At 35.6% G+C, this 26,624-nt stretch overlaps 1 protein-coding gene across 2 annotated transcripts in view; it reads left to right on the top strand.

Annotated features, from left to right (window-relative positions):
- The window catches only part of COL5A1 (collagen type V alpha 1 chain), a 288,050-nt gene that overhangs the window by 168,166 nt on the left and 93,260 nt on the right, over positions 1-26,624 (top strand). For both annotated transcript variants that reach the window (XM_074210737.1, XM_074210736.1), the window contains exons 12-20: positions 3,723-3,797; positions 7,300-7,392; positions 10,291-10,347; positions 11,418-11,471; positions 11,902-11,955; positions 14,850-14,903; positions 19,138-19,191; positions 21,387-21,440; positions 22,612-22,656. In XM_074210737.1, coding sequence (XP_074066838.1) covers positions 3,723-3,797; positions 7,300-7,392; positions 10,291-10,347; positions 11,418-11,471; positions 11,902-11,955; positions 14,850-14,903; positions 19,138-19,191; positions 21,387-21,440; positions 22,612-22,656 — 540 coding nt within the window. The remainder of the gene's footprint in view (positions 1-3,722; positions 3,798-7,299; positions 7,393-10,290; positions 10,348-11,417; positions 11,472-11,901; positions 11,956-14,849; positions 14,904-19,137; positions 19,192-21,386; positions 21,441-22,611; positions 22,657-26,624) is intronic.

Here is a 26,624-nt window from a genome sequence, read left to right as displayed (position 1 = left end):
TATGCCCACCTGAACAGCACTATAAATTTTTTTTTAAATATAGGCATTTTGAAAACATTTAGAAAGCTTTATTATTATTATTATTTTCACCTCTGATTCTTTGCTGTGGTAAAGGTAGAATATTTCAAGATGAAGGCTTGTATGAGATATTTGGAGTTATTTTCCCCACAGCCATTATGAGTCATACTCAGAGTTTTGTTCTCTAACCAGTGCCAAATGGTAGACTGTGAGGTTCATGCTTTTTCATTTCATCCTGATTTTAAAATAAAGACTTACTGGTTTTATCTCAAACATTTTGAGCAAATTACTTTTGTGTTATGGCTTCTAACATCTACCCTACATAGTAGTAGTCAGTCCAATAATTGCTTGCCTAGTCTTCAGGAAAATCATTGTTATTTAAATACTAAAATTCCATCTGTGGAGGCTTTCATTTTGTGTGTGTGTGTGTGTGTGTGTGTGTGTGAAATATTTCACCAAGGATACCCAGTTAAGGTAATGATTTGGGAACCAATAGAACAAGTACTAAATTTTAAGAAGAAGTTTCTTGTGTGCCAAAAGGCCAGCTTGCATTATTTATTGTACCTTTAATCAGCAGTTGGAACTGACTTATGTACCTATCAACTCCTCATCAGCTAAGTTGGAGAGTCCCATATGTCTGACTTGAGCTAAGTAAACAGTGTGAGAGCCATATCATAGGCCCATTTTCACAGTAGTCTTGAAAAATGGATAGGTTGGTTTGAAATGCAGCCTCTGTTCTATAGCTCGGGAGACTGTACTTTATGCAGATAAATCATTTGACTCTCTTAAGAGCTGTTCATTTTTCTCAAGCTATGTTACTATTTCAGTCAATTCAGTTCAGTTTCAATAAGCATTTATTAAAGACCTTCCCTGATGAAATTACAAATATAATTCCAAAATGTGCTAGGCACTGTGCTGATTGTTAGGAATAAAAAGATTAAATGGACAACAGCTCTGGCTCTTAAGAAGTATGCATTCTTTGAATGAAAGTTGAGGAGGGAGTGTGCACTAATAAAGGAGATCCAGCAATGTTTAATAGAGGAGGTAGTTCTTGGCTGAATCTTCAAGAAAACTTACGATTCCAAGACAGAGATGAAAATGAAGTGACATCTAGGCATGGGGAATAAGCAGCTAGCATAAAGAAAGATGCAGTGTTGGGATATGGAACCCTTAGATTTATTTAAGCATCTATGATGTGCTAAGCACTTTACAAATATTATCTCATTTCATACTCATTTGGAAGGTAGGAACTATCACATCTTCATATTGCATTTGAGAAAAATGAAATTAAGTGACTTGCCTAGGATCACACAGAACTAGTAAATGGCCATGATTAGATTTGAAAAGCAAGTGCTTCAATTTGCTTGGAAACCTACATAATCAGTTAGTCTAGAATCATAGCTTAGCACCACATTGTGAAGAGTTTTGTATCACCAAGCTGAAAAATTTGCATTTATAAAGACAATCAGGGGCTACTGAAAATACTTAAGCAGGGGAATAGCATCATTAGGTTTGTTTTCTAGGAAGATAATTTTGGTGGGTTTTGTGGAAAACAGGTAGATGAAAGAGGAAACTGGATAAAAGGAGACAAGTTAAAAACTCATTTGTATCTGAACTGAAATATTTTTTCACTAAATTTATCTTCTCATTGGTAAAAGTTTTCAAAATTAACACTCCAGAGCAATTGTTCCAAATACAGAATGATTATTTTCCCCCATGAATCACTTTAGAGAACAGTTGCAGTTCTATTTATTTTACTTTTAATTAAAAAAAAGATTTGTTAGAGTGAGGAAAGCATTGGTGAGTGAGAAGATATATTTATGTGTATGAATTTGTATCTGCAATGCCTGTGTTCACATAGATACACAGACATGCACAACCTCATCTTTCTTTGATGAAGCAACAGATTTTGAAGATGTTTTTTTCTTCTCTCCCTTCTATCATCTCTCCTTTTCCCCTCCTTCCTTTCCCTCCATCTATTCTTCATTTCTTTTCTTTCTTACTATTCACTCAAAATTCTATCCAAAATCTCAGTCAAGGTATTACTCAAGCTTAGAGGATGCAATCATATCCCTCTGTATTACAAATCCCATGAGAACTATCTTGAATTTTCATTTTCTTGGCTATGGATTGGGGTAAAATAATTTTTCTTTTTTTTAGGAGTCAAGTGTTTTTTTTTAATTGAACAAATTCTACTGAGTAGGTTCTAATATGCAATAATAGAACTTTCATTTATCAGTTATTGGAAGATTGTCCTCTGGAGTAAACATCTTTGCAGAATCCATCTAAATTTTTCTTAGAAGTGGAGAGAAGAATTCAGCTGTCAATTCTTTGTAGAGTTATGTATTGCCTTGTATATATGGTTAAAGTTTCACTAATTTTAGTTATTGGAAAGGATATAATAATATATTTTTAAAATAATATTTTCAAAGATATAAAAATAGCTGAATTTGCTAACAAAGTTCATTATTTAAAGTGTCATCTAGCAGAAGGCCTTTGGAAACCTGCTTTAACATGTTGTTTGACTACCACATGTATGAATCAATGCCTTGGAAGTATTTTAGAGGGCTTGAAAAGATTGTTTATTTGTACATTGGATAGTTTGCTAAGTAAAGGTAATCTTAAGTCTGACCCTGATCTAGATGATCAAAGATTCCAAATAAAATAGTTCTGAATTAATGATCTATGACTATGTAAATCATTTGAACCTGGATAAGTTGCAGTGTAGACTGATAAAGGGACAACCTATATAGAAGAGATCATGCAGCCATTGAAAAAGAACCTCTATTAACAGTTTTGGTAATTTGGGTTTTTCAATGAGGTTTTGCTTCATTGTGTATGTGGTCTGCTAATTTAAGTATGACAAATAAGAAGGAGAATTTGTGGATTGACAAAATGCCCATCACTGCCTCCTTCCTACCTAAAATCACCTGTTCTCACTTTTGCTCAAGCTGTTCCATGTTCCTAGAATGCTACCCTCTTCTATCTCCAAATCTTTTCATGTCCCATTTTCATTTCTACTACTCTGTGAGACTTTCCCCACTGGTTTAAGCCCATAATATTTTCCCCTTCTCACAATGTCTTCTTAAAATTTATTTATAGCTTTTATTACATAATGAAATGCTTTGTTGTGGCTCCCTGTGACCTTTAGGATCAAATATAAAATCCTGTTTGACTTCCAAAGTCTTTCTTAACCTAGGTCTGTCCTACCTTTCCCATTTTCCTATACCTACTCCCCTCCACCTAAACCATTAGCCAATGGAACTAGCCTCCTTGCTGTTTTTTGCACAAGAGACTTTATCTCCCAACTTCTGGAATTTTTGCTGATTTTGCCATCTGCCTACAACTCTCGCCCTCCTTAGTGCCATCTCCTGGCTTCTCTAAAGTCTCACTTTCCCAGAAAAGCCTTTCATAATTCTCTTTAAGGCCTAGTGTCTTCCCTCTGTGGTTCATCTGCAGTTTATACTTTACTTATTGTTGACTTGATGACATACCATCTTTAATTGCTCTATGATGTGCTTGTGTGTGTCTGTGCATGTGTGGGTATTTTGCATGTATTTTTGTATTTCTCTAACCAGATTTCGAATTCCTCAAGTGAAGGAATTATGCCTTCTATTTCCTTTTTATTTCCTATAGCACCAAATGAAGGGTTAGAAATGTAAGAGGTACCATACCTTGATTCTGTTTTTATCCTCTCACAATAGGGCCCTCCTGGCCGTCCAGGCCTTCCAGGAGCTGATGGTTTGCCAGGACCTCCAGGGACCATGCTTATGCTGCCTGTGAGTATCTTTCTTCTGCTGGGTATATTTATGAAACATTTAAGCCTGGTTAGATGAGTGACTAGACTCATTATTTATGAAGTCAAGCCACTGAATCTATCCCTTTAGTGAACTTTATACTGCTCCCTATTCAGAAACTATGGTCCTAACCCTACACCTCTTTATTATAAATATCTTCTGCCTTCCATGAAAGAGGCCAGCTAAGACCACATGGATGTCTTAATACAACCTCTCCTCACTACTGGAGAAAAACTCATTGTTGAGGGGTTTAAAATAAGTTAGGCATTGCCTAAAGCCTATGTTTTAAAAGTGCATGAGTATATAGATATTATATTTTTTCTTACTCCTGTACTTATCATGGGGAGGATAAAGGGGGAAGGAAATTCTTCCACATTCTCTATGGACGGCTTTTGCAAGGAGTAGAGAAGGCCATTAACAGAGAGAAATCTCAAATACCACAGACTGTGTTGGTAGGTAAGAAACAAAGTGGCCAATCAGCTTTAGGTCTAGACAAAGTAACTAAACCTCCTGAGTTCTTTCAACTGTATTTACTCATGCTCAATTTTCCCTTTCTATTATTCTGGTTCTTTGCCAAGAAGGATACACTTTATTTTCTCTGGTTCTTCACAGGAGATTTATGACACTTTGTTAGATTTTGCAATATCTTAACTCTTCAGACCATTATCCTGTTTATACAGAAAGGTAAATTAAGACCCTAAGAAAGAATTTATTCTAGTCCCTGAGTGAGAGAAGAAATATCCATCTAGTCATTATTGCTGCTTATTCCAGAACCCTTTAATCTTCTTGCAGCCAGAATGCTAATATTTATATCTCAATAATCAGTTTAACAATATCTATTCTTTATAGACAATTTTTACAATTTGTTTTATTTTTGTTTGTTTTTTTTTGATATTTTTTTTCATTAACTTTCCTGGGTTGTAAAAAGCAGTGGGTCAGATTCCAATGCCATTATAGAAGTTTAATCACCTATTTTTTTAAACCTTGGATGTTTTCTGGGCAGCTAGGTGGTGCAGTGGCTAGAGTGCCAGCCCTGAAGTCAGGAGGACCTGGGTTCAAATGTGACTTCAGACACTTAATAATTACCTAGCTATATGACCTTGGGCAAGTCACTTAATTCCTTTGCCTTTCAAAAATCTATTAAAAAAAAACAACCTTGGCTGCTTTGCTCCTCTTTAGGTATCCTAGTGACTCTTCATTTACAAGAGCTAAACATATGTGTCAGACCTAGTGCAATCTTATCTAATAAACTTTTGTCCTGTAGCTATAGAATTAAAGGGAGCCACCAGCCTTATCCTCCCCTAGCAGTATAGACTGCTACATGGTATACAATACCATGCCTAACTACCTTTATATACCTTTACTTCTTCTTCTTTTGTTTTTAGGTTTTTGCAAGGCAAAAAGGGGTTAAGTAGCTTGCCCAAGGCCACACAGCTAGGTAATTATTAAGTGTCTGAGACCAGATTTGAACCCAGGCGCTTCTGACTCCAGGGCTGGTGTTTATCCACTACACCACCTAGCTGCTCCATATGCCTTTACTTCTAAAGGACTTCAATACTTTCTACTTTTATCCTTAGTTCTGAATCAAGGATGGAAGTGATGTGAGCTTCGTTTTACAGATGGAAAAACGAAACAAAAAGCATACAAGTTCATGAGAGATCAAGAGCTAAAACTCAGGTGTTCTGATGCTTTCTTTTAGGTTCTTTCTCTTCACCTATGCTCTATTTGGCTACCACATGTATACATATGATGATTTCTTCAATGTGGCCTTATGCCCCATCTATAGTTTCATTAAATTTGGTGCTTTTTTAAGAGCTTGAAAAAAGAGGGTGGGGTGAGAAAGGAGGAAGAACAGGATATAAGTCAGTATTGACCTGAGAAAATAAAGCATTTGGTAGCCTGAGGAAAAAAAATAGCATCTGGTACTCAGCATTGACAAAGTTAATATCATCTCCATTTTAATGATACAGTGTTTAAATTTTCCTTGAGATGCAATACCCAGAATATTGGAAAAGATGATAAAAGATACTAATAGTCAATATTGGAGGGAAGGTAGGCTCACTAAAGCTGTGAATCTGTATAAACATTTTGAAAATCAATTTAGAATTATGTAAATAATACCTGATTAAAATGTCCATAATTCTTGATCCAGAGATACCAGTACTAGGCTGATATCCTTAAGTTATTCATGAGAAGCAAATTCTTATAGCCACCAGGAAAAAAAAAATTGGTAACACTTTTTGCAGGAGCAAATAAATAGAAACAAAAAAACAGATAATCAATGATTGGGGCATGACTAAACAACTAATGGTACATGAATATAATAGAAATTTACTATGATAGATGCAATGGCAAATATGATGAACATAGAAAAACTGAAATGATTTATATGATCTGATGCAGAGTGAAGTAAGCAGAGATGATTAAAATAATGTACACAATGACTACAACAATGTAAATAGAAAGAACCATACCAAAAAATCAAAAGTGAATATTGTAAAATTGCAAAGAAAATATGGTACCACTGGTGAAATATATAGAGAAATACCATACCCCATTTATTTTTCTAGGAGGGTTACTGATGAGTGTCACACACTGCATATGTTGATTTGTTTAATGTTTTGATTACTTTTGATCATTTTTCCTTTTTCTTTTTTGTCTTAAATTATTTTTTTTAGTATAGGGGGTGACTTTCTGGAAGTAGTAACAGAGGGATATTGAAAGAAACTCTGGAGTTGAAAGAACAAAATAAAACAAAATAACCCAAAATACATTTTAAAAGTATATTACAAGTCTAGCCAAGAACTTTGGCAGGAAGGGAGAGTCCTGAGTGACCCCTATGCTTTAAAGGCCTACTTCTTTCCTAGTCATGTTTTTAATTCTCATCTTTAAACAAAAGTAAAACGTAAGCTTAAATCATTCTGTATGATAGTGGACAGAAGCAGAGGTAGGGATGAAGTTTATCAATAATATAGAATGACTGCTTGCAGTGCATGGGGGCCATGAGGGGTTGTAGAGAAGAAATGGGAGCTGCTTCCTCCATTCCACTGAGGATCTGAGTGCATCCATTCTTGTTTCTGAATTTGTCTTTTGACACAAATGGGATAATGGTCTTATGAGTAAGATATTGAAAAAGATGTCAGTGTTTTGATTCTCCTTGAAAAAAAATTCAAGTAACCAGTAGAATATATCCACCTCAGGGAAACATCAGAATGATGGAGGTGAATGAGTTTATCCAAATGGTTTCCTGGTGTAGAAATCTGGACCAAGATATTCTGATTTGAATTTGAATCAATTGAATAAACAATGGTTCCTTTTGCCCAGCCTGATCATCTTATTAAGGCCTTGAAGTTGACCAGTTTCAGAATAGTATAAGATGTACTTCCCACACTATATGGCAAAGTGCTGAGGTATTTCCTACTTCTTAGGTCCTTCCCCATCCCAAACCCCACTCCAGTCATTTCCCTGTTTTTTTGCTCCACAGTTCCGATTTGGAGGAGGAGGTGATTCAGGTTCAAAAGGACCAATGGTTTCAGCCCAGGAGTCACAAGCCCAAGCCATTTTACAGCAAGCCAGAGTATGTATGATTTGGGGATATGTTGATAATAGGGAGTGGGGGTTCCAGTTGGGTTGAGTTAGATATGAATAAAAAATACTTTTTGTCATAACTAAACTCTGAAGATGATTTTTGATTCCTTACTAAGGCAGGAGAATAGAGGAAGAAGTAGGGAGGGGATGGTGGTCATGGTGGTAGTGGTGCTGGTAACTAAGGACATGCCCAGGTTCTGTTGATCTGACAATATTGAGGGGGAAAGTAACAATGCTTTCTGCTTTATATCACAGAAGTAAAGAAAATGGTCATAAGAAAATACTGTATCCATTTATATCTGTTGGGAAAACTAACAATCTGTCAGACTGTAAGTTGGATGAGTGTGGGACATCAGGAGTAATAAGTAAAAGGAGAGATGGGGCTTTCTTTACTTATTTATCACATAATGTTTCTATGTATAAGGAAACTGTGTATGAGAAAACTGAGGCCCAGAAGTAAACTGACTTGGTCAGTGTTAATAGGGCTTACCTAAGTCAATGAATGGGTGATTTTTCAGATAAACTGAGACTTGGGAAAGACTTTAATTTAGAAAGGCCCAGGTCATGCACTGTATCCTAGGGCACTACTATGCATCTTAACTTTTGTCTTGCCACTTGACTCTGATGACTCTAGAGGATAAAGTGAAGCTAATGACTTTGTACAAATCTGCTTCACTTAATATAATTCATTCAAGCATCAAGACATCCCCCTTACTATGTCATTGGTCCTCTTTGAGAATGAAGGATGAGCAATAGCAATACACTGGGAGAGATGACTTGCTAAATTTCCTTTAGTCATGCATACCAAATTGTAGATGAGGGTCACAGCCATTCTTGAGAATTCACCTTTTGAGGAATTGAATAGAAGGACACTAGCTGTCTAAGGGAAAAGGGAAGAGGCTCACTGAGAGGAGAAAGTATCTGAGTGGGAGGCAGAAGGAGAGATGAGTGAGAAGAGAGGGAGCTAAAGATCAGTTCTGTCAACTTGAGTAGTATTGAGACTATGATGATTCACAAAATTTTGCTTTCTCTCAGCACTGGAAAGAGGAATGAGAGAAAGACAAAGGAAAAGAGATGTGCAGACATTAAATAAACTACCATCCTCATGCTATACTTAATTCACAAGGAGTGGAGTCCAGAAAAGAGATTTTTCTTCTCTTATTACTCTTGTTTTCCATTGCTTCACTCAATTATCTAATTGCATTTTTAATTGATGTATCTCCAGATTGCTGATTGCCCATGATAAGAGCAAATGCTGCCCGGGTGGGTGATCCTTCAGAGCGGCTCTCTTAATGGGACGTCATAAAGAAAGCTCTAAATAATCCAGTGTTTGTGCAATATTTATGGTGCTCTGAGTGCAGTCCCAAGTAGATGTTAATTATTGGAGTGCATGGATAATTACAGGACATTTTAAGTGTCAAGTAGTTGCTATGGAACAAATTGTCCAAGTGATGTAATATACTATGTGGCAACTTCCATTACCTAGGAAGAGATTTATGGATTTAGGGATGCCTATATTGATTTTTAATCTGTTTATTTTTAAAAGTTTAAGCAGAATTAAAGATGTACTTATGGGGATGGTTAAAAAACACTTCCTAAATGGAAATGGTTTCAGGTAGAAATGATGGGTCTGTACCCAAAGAGGCAGATTGTGTGTATCTCCTGGAGGTAGTCTCTGAAGTTCTCCTTAGACATAGTTTGGAAGGTCAAATTCAGAATGGCAAAGAGTTGGAAAACTGGAAAAATGGATTGGTAGCAGAAATTAAGGATTTGTGATAAAATATCTTCTAGCAAATGGGATAGATTGATAAGGTCATACAGTCAGCACTATATAGAACCACAGGGCTCTAGTTTAATCTCTTTATTGGAGAATAAGGAAAATAAAGATTAGAGAGAAGAAGTGACTTACTGAGGGCCACACATAGGTCAAAAATAAGCAAAATTGGAATTCAAACCATATATTATTACTCTAAATCTAATGTTTTTTTCATTATATAACATAGTCCAGGTTATTCTTACAAGTTGGTAGTGAGTAGACTTGATATGATTTTAGAAGTACCAGAAAGACCTGAATTCCCTCAAAAGAGAATATGCTTCAAATACAAATTCCATTGGGAGCTCTCTCCCAATCTAACTGACATTCAAGTTCAAGTCTAAGTCACAGAGGTCAGAGCCTGCCCTCTGGAAGAGCAAGTTTTTGAAAAAGGACTTATGAAGAGGAATGGGAGGATTCTAAGAACTATTTGAAGTAGAAAAAAGTCATTGCATGTATGTAGAAAGAAAAAATGGGAGCTTTGAAAACTGATAACAAATATTTCTAAAATGCTTGCTGTATGCAGAATAAGGAAGTAGTTCCAAAATTGAGCTAAGACCTAGCTTTATCTTCATGGAACTGACAATCTGGAAGGGGAAAAAGACACAGGAACATAGATAACTGTACCATACATAAGTAAGGTGCAATGAAGCTTATTCATTAGTAACTAGGAGAATCAGGGAAGGCTTTGTGAAGTTGGTACTAAATTTGGAATTTGAAGAGTAAGATTTAACAAGCAAAGAGGAGGAAGGAATGCATCGTGGCAGAGGAAATAACTTGAACAGGAGAAAACAAAGTGTGTTGAAGAAGGGAGTTGGAGATCTGTGTGGTTCATCTATATTCTATGGCCATTATTTCCTAGAGTTGGCCCTGTCAGTGCCACAAGGTAAACAATAAATCTGAAAGTTTCCCATGAGCACCTCCAGCCCCCCTTTCAAAGGCCTGTCTTTAGAGACTACTCTTCTTCAAATAAAAGTGATCATTAAAAGATGCTTGGAGGAACCTACTATGACACTTCCCAATTAAATGTACTTACCAAGAGCATTTGACAATCTTTTCTTCTTTCTCTTCCAGTTGGCATTAAGGGGACCAGCTGGCCCAATGGGTCTAACTGGGAGACCAGGTCCTGTGGTAAGTTGATAAGCAACTTTGAGCTCAACTATCATAACATTAACATAGTAGGCCATCTACGAATCAGGAATTATATATACTTACCAGTTTATTGATTAGATTAGCAACATTTCAGAAGTACAAAACTAGTTCACTCAAACAACTGTCTCTGAGTAGGGCCAGGGCTGACTGCTCTACTGGTAGTAGGGAAGTTCAAAGGGATGATAATCAGTTATAAGTTGCTTCATGTTTACAAAAGGTCACTGTGATGTGACCCAGCTGAATTACATTGCATAAAGGGAAGGTGGAAGGGAGGGATACTCCTTCTTACATCTCTGGTTGTAGGAATATTTGAGTGAAAGTTGGAGAGATTATAGGGATGTAAGATGGAATAAGTTCCCTTTTCTCTTCCTTTTTAAAAATGGTAAACGCCTTTTGGAGAGCTCACATCTTAAGCCTAATTCTTCAATTAACCTTAACAAGAATTGGTGAGGGCAAGAGTTAATCACTGGGGGCGGCTAGGTGGCACAGTGGATAAAGCACAGGCCCTGGAGTCAGGAGTACCTGGGTTCAAATCCGGTCTAGAACACTTAATAATTATCTAGCTGTATGGCCTTGGGCAAGCCACTTAACCCAATTTGCCTTGCAAAAACCTAAAAAAAAAGAGTTAGTCACTGAATAGCAGAGGGTGTGCTACTAGAAACACAGAATCTTACTATATTGGAAGGAACCTCAGAGGTCACTTGATTCAAACCTTAATAGAAGCATCAATTACCTCTCCAATCTTCCTCAGAAAGAAGAAAGGATGAAAGAAACATAGAAAGCTATTTCATGATTCTTTAATTTGATTTTGCATTTTCTATACCTCATGGACAATCCAGTCCCCCTGAATTCTATCAGGAGCATTAGAAGAATGCCTCTACTCTTGTGGGTCTTGTGACCCAGTATTTCCACTGCATAAAATGTAATAAAATGGAGCCCATCCTTTATAGCAGATCTTCACTGTTCCTTTCATCACGCCTTCCCTTATCAAAGTATTTCTTGAGTTTTCCTGACTGCCACTGGAGCATAACTGGAATGTGTTTCCTTAGGGTCCTCCTGGGAGTGGTGGTTTAAAGGGAGAAACAGGAGATATGGGACCTCAGGTATGTATGAAAATAACTTTTTTTTGCAAGGGTCTGCTTCTAGAATACCAAAAGCTACAACTCTAATATGGTGACATGACCTATTAACTGCTTCTCTTTGGGGAAATTAGATAACATTGTAGCTATCTTGAAAAGCTGGAAGTTTATGAAAAAAATAGCTTTGGCATATGGAGATGGAATAAACAGTTTTAAACATGTTTACATCTTTTATACATTCTATTTCTTATCCTTCTGTTCCCCAGCTCTCTGTGGAGCAGATCCCTACTAGGTCCCAGCCCTGTCCATTTGTTTAGAGACTAGGAGATTAAACAGCAAAATATTTCCCTGAGTTTGTCATAGGTTATGGTCATGAATAATCCTCTGTATATTCCTGAAGATATTGTGCATTTCATTAACTCTCTGTTTTCCTCTCCTCTTCTATTTATGATAGGGTCCTCGTGGTATCCAAGGCCCACCTGGTCCAACAGGAAAACCTGGAAGAAGGGTAAGTGTTTTGATTGTCACCTGAGTGCTTCAAAGCCATGGTTCACATAGTGCTTACAAATTATAGGAGCAATGACTCATTGTAATGGAGATTCACTTATTTAGGAAACTAAACCTAACTTGAATTAAAGATAATGCCATCACATATGGTGAGGGCCATCCATGTAAGAACTTCAAAAACCATGTCATTCTCCCTGTTTGTTTTGGTTCAGATGAGATATTTCTTTGCAATTCACACTAATATGTACAAATGCTCTTTCCTACTATTTTTTGGCAGGTTTCTCAGAGAGGTGGCAGGCCAGTCCATTTCTATCATGAAGATTATCATTGGTATTATAATGATAAGACCTCTAGAAAGTCCCATATTTTTAGGACAAACTTCTGTATTGGAATTGGGAGAACAATAGAATACTTAGCCTCTTTTATTGAGGTTAAGAATCTGGGGATTAAACTCAATTGCAGAGGATTATTCTGATTCATTTTCTTTCCAACACAACATTAGGCTGCATATGCAAATTAAAACAGTAATTACATCCACTTTAGTAAGTCCTCATTTATCCAGAATACTCAAAGTATACTCTTCTGATTAATTAACATTTATGGCATTTATTCATTAGCATTTATTAATATTTATTCATGGAAGAGTAATCAGAAAATCTGTTTAGTTCAAACCTCATTGTGAAATCTCTGAAATGAATTGGTATGGTTTTATGCCTAAGTAAGGAATAAAATAATAATAATAATAATAATAATAATGTAATGCTTTATGATTCTTTAAGACTTTACATGCAATAGATCATTTATTTCTTACAACATGTAAAATATTCTACATATAAGTCAATATTTTAATGACTGAAGATCTTACAAGACTTTGGGGTGAATTTACATAATGGTACAATAGTTATGAAAGATATAGGAGGTTGATCCTAACCAACTCATTATTTTACAATATAAGGCTTTCTATGGAATTTCTTTTGTTGTTTAATTAAATATTTGATAGATTTATTTTCCTAATCATTTGCCATTTTCACCTAAAAGTGAACAGAAATAAATTCTGATTGTTTCATGTTTTACTTTATGCAAATATTTCTCCCCAGCTTTATTAGAAATAAACTGTCAGTCTTCCTACTACAGAGGTCAAAAGGTAGAAAGGAATGTCCTGTGGTAGTTTCTGTAGGATTACAGGGTTTTTTGTTTTGTTTTTTTTGTTGTTTAAATTGGTTAAATGACAATGATGCATGAATTTTAAGGGAATATTTTTTCTCTCAACATCTTAGAAGAAAGGCTTCTATGTAGCCTGGTCTTTAGAGGGTCTCTCTGCCAATAAAATCTAGAAAATTGTATGCCTTTACAGTTTGCAAAGACATCTGAACATTTTTCAATAGCAGCATCATGTTGTGAAATTGAGTGAGACTATCCCAGATTCCTATAAATACGTAGAAAAGAGACTACCCAGTATTTTACCTGGTTCAGTTTTGTGTTTGCTAAGAAGCAAATATGGACCTAGAACTCTGCCCCTTTTTGAGAATGATAACTTTAGCATCTCCAGGTATCCTTGTAGCCTTTATTGGAACAAATAAAAGAATTAATACCTTATCTTTTTCTTTTTATGTTGCTTTCCATTGTCTTTTTCTGGGGAGTGAAGGGTATGGTGGGGGGGGGGGCAGGGGAGAGAGATGAGAAATTAAGCATTAGGAAGACAAATCTTCCATTGGCTAGATCTTAAGTCTTCAAAATTTCTGATTAATTAAAAAAGTATAATTTAACATAATTCTTTTTCCTTGGTAAATTTAGCAAAAATGAATACTTTGAAATTAAATAATTGATTCTCTTACTATTTTCTCTATTAAATTAGCCCTTTATGCTCAATTAGCTCACATTTTAACTGCATATATTATTTGGGCTGATCTTTTTCTTGTAAAATCAAAGGTTAGCAGAGGCTCATTTAATAAGTGGCCAGGTTGAAAAACCAGAATGAGATTTCTAAGTCATTGACTGAGCAATGGATTGGTCCACCCATTGGCCTCTATATGCATATTCATTTACGAAGTTAATAAGATGCCATAATTCATGTATTACTATATTTTTGTCATACTAATTCCATAAAATATAATGATCAAATTAGATGATATATATAAAGATCTCTGTAAGCCTTAGCATGCTATTTATGTTATGATTCTCATTATGATGATGATGATGATGATGACTAGCCAAATAGGATTTACTAGAAATTCAAACTATGTTTTTAAGACCTTGAAAGTTATGATAGTGATAAATAATTGACTTGAGAGCAGACATGTAGTAAGTGAAAGGAACACTTATCTGGAAGTCTGGAAAAATAAGTTCTGATCATGGTCCTGGCACTGAGAAGCTGTTTGATCATCACTGTGTAGCTTTACTTTTCTAGACGTCAGGTTCTTTACCTGAAAGTTGAAGAAATGAAAGTTCAACTGAAATTCCTTTCAACTAGAAGTTTTTTATCTTCCCCAACCACCATACCATAGAAACAATATTGCTAAGAGAGAGCTAATGATGGTATTTCACTACAGAAAAGTAATGATCTCTCACATATTTGGTGTACTTTTTTTTAAATTTACTAGACCATTTGTTGTTAACTCCCTTTAATACATGGGAAAGCTGATTCCTAGAAAAAAACTGTATCATCTAAATTTAGACTGTACATTTGTAGCAGTGCTTTAGAATTTCTATCTCATAATTCTTCGATCTAGATCTATGCTTTCTCCATGGTGATACTTCACATAGCAATCCAACAACCTACAAGTCTTTTATGAGTGTTTTGACTTTACTTCCATGGAAATTAATTACAAATTGCCTATTAAATGTCTTAGAGGGTTCTTTTCCCTTTTTGAGTTTTTTTCTCCTCTTCTGTTCCAGGGACGAGCTGGGAGTGATGGTGCTAGGGGAATGCCTGGACAAACTGGACCCAAGGTAAATATTTCCACTTGCTTTCTGCTTGGTATTTGATCTCATGGGAACACCTTTCATAGTGGCACAGAAGGAGAAGAGAGTTTTATCTGCCCACATTACTCACATGATTTGTTGGGTGTACTCTGTTACAAAAAGGAACAGTTGGCTTTATTATTCAAAAGGACAAGTCTGATTTCTCTCCATGTGGGTGTTGAACATGAGGGGGTTGTAATCTCAACTGAGGAAAACACATACATGAATGTACAGATCAAAATTTATTCAAAACAACCATGAGAAAACTAGAGCCTAGAAACTGCCTCAATCTTACTGGGAAATGCCCAATATATTGTCCCAAAGGATATAATGTAATGTACTAAAGTATGTTGTATGTTGCAAAAAAGAATATCTACATGCATTATATACATATATGTATATGTACATATATACAAATTAAGTAAATATGTGTGTAAATACCTATAAATGTGTACTGTCTACATATGCCTACATACCCATATATATAAACCTATATATACATCTTCATGCACATTTGTATTTTCATGTATGTACATATATGTACATACTACAATCATATACACATATATTATATATGTGTACATTTATATATGTGTGTGTATATACACACACATATAAAATCACATGCTATCTCCTCCTTTAGAATGTGAGCTCCTTGAATGTAGTGATAATGTTTATACCTTTCGGATCACCCCTTGCTTTAACACAATAAGTGTTCCTTGACTGACTTAATTTCTTTAGAAAAGGAAATATATATACAGAGAGAGAGGAGGAGGAGGAGGGGAGAGAAGGGGAGGGGAGGGGACAGGAGGGGACTGGAGGAGAGAGAGAGATGTAACCATATTAGATGTTGTTTAAATGCATTCTAGGACTCAAGGGAAGATACAGAAGAATCATCTTCATGCTTTCAGTTAATAGCTATAAAACTTTTGTTTCTTCTTTCCTCCATGACTCTGAAATGATCTTGATGGTAAACATGTTTTCCCCTACTCTAATATAGAAGAAAGTATTGCTGGCAAAGAATAGTTTTGTGGTTTTTCACCATTCAGTCTGATTCAGAGGTAACTTTCGTTTTCTCATAAGAATGCTGAGTGAATTTTTAGACCTCAGTTGAATGCTAGAGAGGGGTATCTTCTTTATTGAACAGGAATGCAGCTCTTCTTGGATTAGCTGGTAGACAGAACTCTTAATTCTCACTTGTGATTTTCCATCCCTAGTCAGTTAATTTGGTATGAAACAACCTCCAAGGCTATTATGCTTATAAAAAAAATCTAGGAATATTCATACAGAGATTGGCTAATGTTCTGATTTGTACAAAGAACATCTCCTCTGAAGTAGTCTAATTATTTGAATTCTCACTATATGTTTCCATTGGGCTAGAATTGACGAGTGTATTTTAATTAAATATAACTGATATTAGAGGGAATTCAAATACACGTGACTATTTCAGGGGAATTAATCTTTCACTGTGATAGGGAATAATAGCTATATTTTAAGCATCTGCTGGATCATTGACTAGTCCATGGGGAAGATACAGAGTTTAGATAAGATGAGATTATAGGACTCCCAAGCTAGTAGAGAAAAAAGACATAAATATAAAAGACTATAACATAAACTATTACATGACAAGTATATTCCAACAGTGCATTACAAATCTAACAGGGGCAAATATTGTAGAAAGAACTTTATGCATTTTAGAGGGAGTTGAGTTGCATCATCTCTCAGGTCCTTTCTAAATCTCTGTAGTTCTCCAATGTGTTTTTACTTAGAAATACAATTTGATAGGACTAATCACTGTTTTTAAATCATGACTAGCATCTTATCATCATCCTTTTCATAATAAAAACACTTGTGAACTTTATTATCTATGAGTATGCATACATTGATGTATTTCTAGATGCTTAAAGCTTTGAAAATAGTTGAAAGTTGATATATCCCCCCCCCACAAGGGAGCCATTAAATAGATTTTTCTATAACTGTTACCTCAAACCAGTGGTTTGCAAGTTATTGCTGTATTCAATTCAATTCGATTGAATTCATTTCAAAAGACAAATATTATACAATACCACAAGGTATTTGGTTAGCTCTGAGAGTCCAACCCACCCCCCCATTCCAAATATATTCCCTCAAGGAATTTACATTCTGATAAGGTATATGTGTGTACAATTACAATATGCCAAGTCAATAAAAAATGCAAAATATACAAAACCATACTTAGTAATACAAAGTAATTTCAGGGTAGAAAATGTAAGAAAGGTCTCAGATAGAACATGATACTTGACATGCTTTTCAGAAAGCAGTCTAACTAAATGCATTAACACCAAAGAAAATCCTTTAAAGTCCTAAGCTTGTAGAGGTTGTTTTGGGGCTTTAGGGATGGAATATAAGATGATAATGCAGGATATTGAAATGGTCTCTATGAACTTGTCTCTAGGGGCTTATGATTTTTTTTTAAATTCCTAGAGTTTTTATTGAATCTGTCAATTAGCATTGATTAATTGGTTAAAATTGGTTAAGAAATAAACTAGTGCAAAAGTAGCAAGGTATTGAAATTAATTGAAAGAATACTTCTTGAGAATCTCATATTGTGAGGATCTAGTTAGAGGAGCTAGATCTTTGAATCTGATTGGAGGGGCAGCAATGGGAGAAGGGTTTGAACCAAGAAGTGGCGTATTTTTCCCTGCTACCTCCCAACCCCAAATTAATGTTATCAGTGAGACTGCTCTAGTACCAAACTAGCAATCCAACAGGCACCTAAGAAAGATTAACTAGACACACTGAGGAAAGAGATCTAAAGGGAGAGTGAACTCTTCAGTGCACAGAGAAGGGCTACTTTTCTTTTTGCTCTCTTAAGTCTTTGCAATCTTTCTTCCTATCTCATCATTTAAATTCATCTGCTTTTACAAAAACTACCTGTGATTTTTTATTGACAAATCTAATGATCTTTTCTTAAAACATCTTTCTTTACTTCTCTGAAGCCTCCTAAACTGGCCACCCCTTCCCCTTCATAACCATCTTCTCGCTAGGTTTTTTTTTTTTTGGTTTGTTTTTACATAGTAATGAGGCTAAGTGATATGTCCAAGGTCACACAACTAGGTAATAATTAAGTGTCTGAGGGCAAATTTGAACTAACTCCAGGACCAGTGCTCTACCCACTGCGCCATTTAACTGCCTCTTTTGTTTTTTTTTTAATTTTTAACATTTTTATTTAAAGTTTTGGGCCTCAGGATATTTATTTCACATTTCACTTTCTACCCCATTTGTTATTGAGTACTCACTGATGATGTTCAGATTTGTTCTAACATTCCAAGAGGCAATGTGAATACAATGAGAAAGACAAAAATCAGAATTTTATTCTCAACTTTGTTACTCATTCACTAGGTGACTTGAGCAAGTTGCCTAACACCCAAGTTTTTCCATGTTTAAAATAAAACCTATGGGTCAGACAAGTCAATTCTTCAACTTTTTGATCTCAAAATCCTATTTTACACTTAAAAATTAAGGACCTCAAAGAGTGTTTATTTATATGGATTATATCTAGTAATATTTACCATATTCAAAATTAAAGCCAATAAACTTGAAAGCTAATATCTTCCAAAGAATATATTTTTTCCAAAAAATTTAATAATAATTTTGTAAATCTTTAATATCTATCTTAATAAATAATAGCTGGATTTTCATATCTGTTTCTGCATTCAATCTATTATGATATGTTGTTTTAATTGAAGCATATGAGGAAAATCTAGTTTTCACATAGATATGTAGTTAGATAAGAGAGGAATAGGCAAGTAACATTTTATTATTGTTATAAAAATAGATTGACTTTGCAGATCCCTAAAAAAATCTTAAGAACCTCTGAGTATATAATTTGAACTAGATTAACTCCTCCAGATTTAGCTCCTGATACTTGAAAGATGCCAGCTTCTCTCTACCCCATCCCATCAAATGGTATGCATAGCAGTCTAGTGAGGAAAGTAGGAAAGTGTGACTAGGTAGGGCCATGGGTAAAAGGAAAAAAAAAAACTGGATTTTGTATATTCATTATTAGGCTACACATTGGATGCATGTCCTTGCACTGAATCATTGCTTATAGTTCTGTATACTACCCGAAGTGAAAGAAAGAATTGAACCTGCTACTCTAATAATGCCTGGAGAGTGAAGGAGAGATGGTGTTCAGGTAATGGAGAATCTATACTGACTTTCTTTGTTCTTTTCCTTTTAGGGTGACCGTGGTTTTGATGGGTTGGCTGGATTGCCTGGAGAGAAGGGACATAGGGTAAGGACTGACAATACAATCACAATGTACCTAAAATAATTAAAAAATAATTCCATACAGAGCTTTGACAACTATGGATATTTCTTGGGAACATCTCAGTGTCCCAAGTGGAAGATTGGAAGCTTTGTTCATGTTCAGAAATGATTGGCGACCTCTAAGGGGATAACTAAATAGCATTAATGAAGATATTCTTTGAGTTTTATATAATTTTTCTGGTTTCCTGGAATGATGAAGAAGAATTTAGAGAAACTAGCAATGCCAGAAGGAAGAGGATTGAAAAGATAACTAAGTGATTTCTTTGTTGTTGGAGCATCAGTTTTTCTTCAATGACTCTCAAAATAAATGGAGATGATAATAGTGGCACTTTCCTTGCAAGGTTATTGGAATGATAAAATGAGATGAAATTTGTAAAGCACTTCACAAACTTTAAAGAGCTACATAAATATTAGCTCTGATTATTATTATTATTATTAATAGATTTTTAAATCTTTAGTCCATAATTAAGCCAAGCCAAATCATTTTGAAATTGTATTAAAAGGAAGAGGAAAAAAATCTTTTATTTCATAAATTGACTACAGTCTTTTAGTGATATCCTCAGTTACTGTGAGTTAATCTAAAAGGCTAATGTTTGAGAACCCAAAAAAGAGAGAGGAATAAAAAAGTCAAAAACCAAACAAAACTTCACACCACACAATAAGTGATTTTTGATAAATTCAGGATAATGCCTCAATGGCTATACACATTAGAGGTAGTTATAATTGCCTTTGAAAAGAAAACAAAATACTAGACAGAATATGGGAGGTTTCTCTCCAAGCTCAGCTATTCCCAAATAATGGCAGTATTTAGCCCCTGGACTCTATAGCTGTCTAAAGAATAATTACTCAGTTAATCTATATATGTACTATAAACTAACTCTAAAGAAAATTCTTAGGGAGAGACTCCTGAGGACAAGGGGAACCACTCTTATTTGGAGGACAGTGCTTATTTGGATGTCTAAGTTCTGATAATTGTCTAATGTCCTAGGAAGACTGATGATATGCAATTTGTTGTGCTGGAAAGAGAGCTAAACTACTTCTGCACTCTTTAAATGTATTCCAATCCAACATCTGCTATGTCCTAGTTATTAGCTACTGAAGACTGTGTAAATCATTCAATCTCTCTGACCCTTGGTTTCCTTCTCTGTAAAATTGATGGTGCAAGTCCTCCTTGGCTCATGAAATAGGACTTAGGAGTGATAATATGGTGGAGTGGAATGTGGAGCCAGTTTGAGTTTAGAGAACCTGATAATTATGTAACTTAGTTTCTTCATGTGTAAGATGAAGGAGTTGGACCAACTCTCTGAGGCCCATTCCATCTCTAAATCTTTGAACTCCTATAAAAGGGAATACATATTAAACAAGCATTAGAAAACTAAGTTTCTAATCTCAGTTTAGTTACTAATTACCTGTGTGATCTTTGGCATGTCATTTTATTTCTCAAGTTCTCATGTTACTTAATTGCAGGCTTCAAATAGAACATCTTCTTCCACCAATCTAACATTCTACAATCCTAACTTAATTATTTTTAGAAATGGATTTTTATTGATATTTTATCTGAACTCATCACAGATAAAGTCAATATAAAGGGCTGTTTTTATCATTATGGTTCTCAGTTACCTACTTTAAAAAATATTCCTAGCCTAATCCATTGGGAAGTCTGTACTAGTGAACCTCTCACATTTTGATTCATTGGTTCATGTTTCAGGCCTGTTTAGAGGATTACTATTCTTGATATGTATTATTTGGCTAAGGACAAGAGTGTCAGATTACATCTCTCTGAATCCCTGTGTGAAGAGAACTGACCACATTTTTTGTCAGACTTAGATTAAATTTCCATGGGATTTCATGCATGCATATCATGAACTGTTGCATGTCCTAAGCTTTTATAACCTGTCTAGCAAACTCTCTTCCTTCAGGACTCCTATATTCACTCAGGCAATGAATCTTTCCATATAGTAATTCTTCCAGTCATCTAGGGTAGCTGAACTCTGAAAGCATCATTCATACCAGTAAAAATGTTTGCTGAGATCTTTGGATTTGAAGTGCATGAAGCAGAGAGAAACTAAACATGAGACCCCAGAGAACGTGAGCAAAAGTGTATTGATTTTCTTGGGAGAATTCAACAAGTCTTGACTGACTCTGATCTTACTTTTCTAGGGTGATCCTGGTCCCTCAGGTCCCCCAGGTTCTCCAGGAGATGATGGTGAAAGGGTAAGTTGTCTAATTTATCCCTGACTGCATCTAGCCCATCAATCCTCCAGTGAGCCTGGGCAAGAAAATTGAAGATGAAATACCAAATAGATGTGCAATTGACTGTGTTACTTAAGGCAGAATGTGTAATACAGATCAGGTTGGAAATAAAGAGAAGGGAACTGTGAGGGACCCAAGGGAACTGATGGTGAGAGGCAGGCAAAGGGGATCTTTCAAATGAGAGGGAACGTCAAGCATGTTCCACTCACTTTATCATTTTAGTTAATGAATTGTGTCCAGAATGTACTCTCTCTACTGGCTGTCTGAGACTGGCTGAAGCTCAAGAAATACTAAGGATTTTGAGACAGGGCCCCTGATTGTGCTAGAACTGAAAGATTTCAACAGAAAGACTTATGGGCTTCATGCCTGCAATGATCTCATTTGAAGTAGGTGTTGGAGGGAATTCACAGTGAAGGAGCAGAAATATTTCCAAGGAGTAAGGGTTAAAGGATGATATAAAATAATTTTTCTTGGTCAAGCAAGCAAAGACTAAAATAGAGGTTTTCTGTTTATGAACATAGAATTCCTTTCTTCAGTAGATGCTGAAGGAGAGACGTCACTAATAATGTGAGCCTGAAAGATAGTTAACCAAAGAGAAGAGACTTATGGAGAAGCAATTCTTGAGTTCATTGAAACAATGAAATCATTTTCTACTTGATGTGGTTGGAAAAATTCAATCTAGTTTTGTTTTGGAGTGGCTCACTTTGAGCCCTGTGGTAAATTGCATGGCATCCAGTAAACTGGATGATCTCATGGTTCCTCAATATTTAAGATTCATAAAGGTAATCCAATCTATTGGGTTCAGTTGACTTCTCTGATGATCTCTTATTGAAGCCTGTGGTCTGTGAGCTACTGTGGCTACTTTGACCCAAATGTTTCTTGTTTCTCCCACAGTACATCCAACTAATTCCTGTTATCTGGGACAATGAAGTTAGGGAATTGTTAGAGCATTTCTAAGGGCCAGTAAATTTGGCAAATGTGTTTTGCATTTCTCTAGGCTGAGAAAAATCTTCCTTATGCATGTTCACTCTCTGATTGCTCCAGGGAAACTGATTTTCTGCATGATTGATATTTAGTGAGAAGGAAAATGGGTTGTGTTTCTCAAACCTGCTTGTTTTTTCTTTCCCTCTAGGGTGATGATGGAGAGGTTGGACCCAGAGGTCTACCTGGAGAGCCTGTAAGTCCATTAATCCCAGTAGAAGATTAGTAGCACAGCAATTGGACTACTGTCCAACATTTAGCTGCCTCTATGAATCATTTTTTTTCAATTCATCAAATAAGTCCTAACTGTGCATAATTCACTGTGTTAAGTACAGATACAAAGATAAAATCAAGAAACACACACACACACACACACACAAACCCCACATAGAATTTACCAGCTAAGAACTAAGAATTCAATAAACTTTGTTAAGTTACCCAAAGATACAAAAACAAATGCAGGAAATTCTCTGGGAAAAAATAAAAGATACTTTTCTTATGTACCACATTGTGGTTATAAAGGAATAAATGTAATACATTTGACCTTTTGGAATGACTAAGCCCTCCAATGGCCCTTTTAGATCTCAGAACTCATAGTATTTGTGATGACCAACCAATCTGAGTTTGTTCCTTTTTCTGATAGTAAGTCTTTACTAAAGGCAAAGTTCCCTGGCAGTATGCCTGTGACTTGAGCAACCAGATGATGTTATGATCTTTTCACTTAGGATGCTGTATTTGGGCCAAAGCAGTTTTTTTTTGGTAATGAAAAGGGCATTAATTACTCTTCACATACTGGTGCTTTTAAATTGTCCCTTTTTTACTTGTAAATGCCAGCTTGGCAGCATGTGTATGGGAGACATTAATTGATGAGAAATGTTGCAAACACTTTATAGAACATGGGGCTGACGTTTATGGATTCATTGGTACTAAATTATACCCTAGATGTCCTATTAACTTCTATGAAGAATTCATCAACATAGCTATCTCTTTAACACATGTCTAAGCAATAACTTCTGGGTTATTAACTTCTTAAAACATTTACAGGACTAGGTATTACAATAATGAAGGAAGCATTTAGATGACAATAATAAACATGGAAAGGACGTAGGCAGTTTCTATCAAATTTGAATTAGCTAGTAATCTATGTCCTCTGACTTGAATTAAAAAAAAACCCAAAATGCATATGTGAACAGGATGAGCCTTTCTCTAAAGTAGAAGTAGAGCTTTTGTCAACTTATTGCTGCTATCTTTAAAAGTGTTCTTGTGGATATATAAACCTTATCCATTGTTACAACTTCTGTCCTGAATTACAGAAAACTCATATTAATTCTTTTGTAAAAACACATAGCCATTTGGGGGTGGCTAGGCAATAATTACCTAGCTGTGTGGCCGTGGGCAAGCCACTTAACCCCATTTGCCTTGCAAAAACCTAAAAATAAAAAAAAAAACACATAGCCAGTGCAAAAATTTCCTTCCTTCCCAAAGTTTTATGGTGTGATCTTCAGCCTGGGAAGTTTGGTCCCAACTGTTTTTCTCCTATCTGCAACTTTATACAATTCTCCAAAGATTATTCAGAAATACATTCAGGAAAAATCATTTCTTAGAATGCCTTATACTTTTTGAGCCATATGAAGTATCAGACAGTTTGTCTGGATGCAAGAGCTAAAGTCTCCTTCTAGAGATCCCCAGTGAGAAGCAATTCAGCTAAAGATTTATTATGAAATATAGCATAATAGGGTGACATTTTCCTTGGTGGACTTTTATTCTCTTCTTTCCTGTGAGAACCTGAAACAATGAACCTGATTTTTCGAATGTTCTTCTGACCTTAAAACATTCTCCTTACTCATTCTCTTTTTGTCCTTTCCTCCAATATTAAGCATGTCAGGGAAGGCCCATTTAAAGCCAAGGAGGATAGGGAGTAAGGAACATATCCTGCATAAAAAAAACAAACAGTGATTTCTACTGACCTCTGTCAAAAAAGGAAGGGTATAGGAAAGAAGTGGTCAAGGGGCAGGGGAGTGGGGTGAGGCAGACCTAGTTAGATTTAAAGCATCTGTAAAAGTATGTGACATTCAATTCAGTTCCATTGAACAATAGAAAATAGAGAATGGATCTATGATTCCTTGGTAGAAAGAACTTCCCAGTTAAGGAAAGACATATCAATTCTCTTTGCAATTTATAATCTTAGCAAATTGCTCAGTGTACTAATGAGCTAAGTGATCTAGTCAAATAACCCTATATGTCAGAGATTGAACTTAAACCCTAGTCTTCCTGGCTCTTTAAAGATCAACTCTATCCATTCATCCATACTATCTCTCTATAAAACAATATGATCTTTAATTCAGTTCCATTCAATAAACATGGTAAATGTATCATATATACATCAGACCTAGTGGTGACTGAATTTTTGAATGAGGTGTAGAGCTAAGAACATACCAAGTTGGTTGTAGGAAAGTAGGGTGGGTCTTAAACTTAATTCTAGAATAGAAACACATTGAACATGCAATGACATCCTGATTTTTCAAATGTTGTGTTCTAAAAAGATCTTCCTAATTCATTTTCTTCTTGCTCTTTCTCCCATATCAAGCATGTCAAAGAAGGCCTATTTACAGTCAAGGAGGATAGGGGTAGGGAATAGAGGTTGCATAAAAAGTCAGTGGTTTCTATTGACCTTTGTTATAAAGGGAAGGGTGTAGGGGAGGAATGACCCAGGGGAACAGGGCAGGGAAGTGGGATATCTAGTTAAATTAAAACACCAGTAAAAACATCTGAATTTCAGCTCAATTCCATTGTATAATAGAGAATAGAGAGTGGATCAGTGATTCATTGGTGGAGGGAACTTCCCAGTTAGGAAAGTCAACTTACAGCAACCTGGTTCAGAATAACAATTCCAAATAATTCAGTTTTAGAGCAAGTTCTTGAATGCTTTTAGAGTGTAGCAAGAGAGCAGATTTCTAAACCTCAACACTAAGGCAGAAGAAAGGTGATCTGTAAAGCTGAGCACTAGCTTTGATGGATAGAAACTCAGTTTTCACCATTATCTTTGATGACTCATCTAAACACATGCGCATTTCATTTTGTGAGATGACAATAGATTTTCTTGCTACAGTTGTTTGGCAGGTGAGGCAGTTTATTCTGCGTCTGATTCCCTTCTGAGAATGAAATGAGCCAGCTAAAAATGTTTACAGAATTTAGATATAGCCTGAGATATTGCTGCTTTTATCATCAGCCCAATTATATTTTCAATCTAAGCATATTTGTGGAGTTCTTGCTGTGTACTTGTCACTGAAAGTTGCCAGAGGAGATATAGGGATAGCATGCCTTAGGCCCTTCTCTCAAGTTGCTTGCAGTCTATTCAGAGAAGGGAAAACCTAGACATGTGGAGTAGCAGTAGAGCAATCTCTTCTTTCCATTTCCATATCTTTCTGACTCTTTGCTTCTTTCTCTTTCAGTCCTTCTGTCTCTCTCTCTGTCTGTTTCAGTCTTCCAATCTTCTCTTTATATTAGATATATTGGGTATAATCTAGATATATGCACATCTAGATATATAATCTAGATATATGTACATACACACATGTGTATTATATGTATATGTGCAGAATAGAGATGTATATTACACATGTATATATTTAGTTATTAAATTGCCTTAATAGCTTAAATTTTCAGGAAGATTTTACCCACATGCATATCTATCTATCTGCACATCTACATATGTAAGTATACATATATATATATATATATGCACAGTGGATAGATCACTGGCCTTAGAGTCAGGAGGAATTGAATTCAAATTCACTCTCAGACACTTGACCCTTATTAGTTGTTTGACTTTGGGCAAGTCACCCACCTCTGCCTCACATTCAGGACAATCTCAAGTTGTTCTGATTTGTATTTGGTCCCTGGATCCAGAAAGCTCTGGAGGAGAAAATGAGACTGGTGACTTAACACAGCATCCCCCCCACTAAAATCCATTTTATGTGCTTCTCATATCATCACCTCCTCTGATGTCTTGGTCTTCTTTGAGAAAGAAGGACAAGCATCATCCTACAGAGTATCCCAAAAGTCTTACTGATGTATTATTAATCTTATTTAATAACTTGTTTTATTTAAACTATTGAGCAACTTATTTATATTATGAAGGTTCCAAACTGTATTAAGACCTTT

The sequence above is a fragment of the Macrotis lagotis genome, chromosome 1 (genome assembly GCF_037893015.1).
Source record: "Macrotis lagotis isolate mMagLag1 chromosome 1, bilby.v1.9.chrom.fasta, whole genome shotgun sequence".
NCBI lineage: Eukaryota > Metazoa > Chordata > Mammalia > Peramelemorphia > Peramelidae > Macrotis > Macrotis lagotis.
Note: the sequence above shows the minus strand (reverse complement) of the source record. Positions and strands in the feature narration are given on the sequence as shown.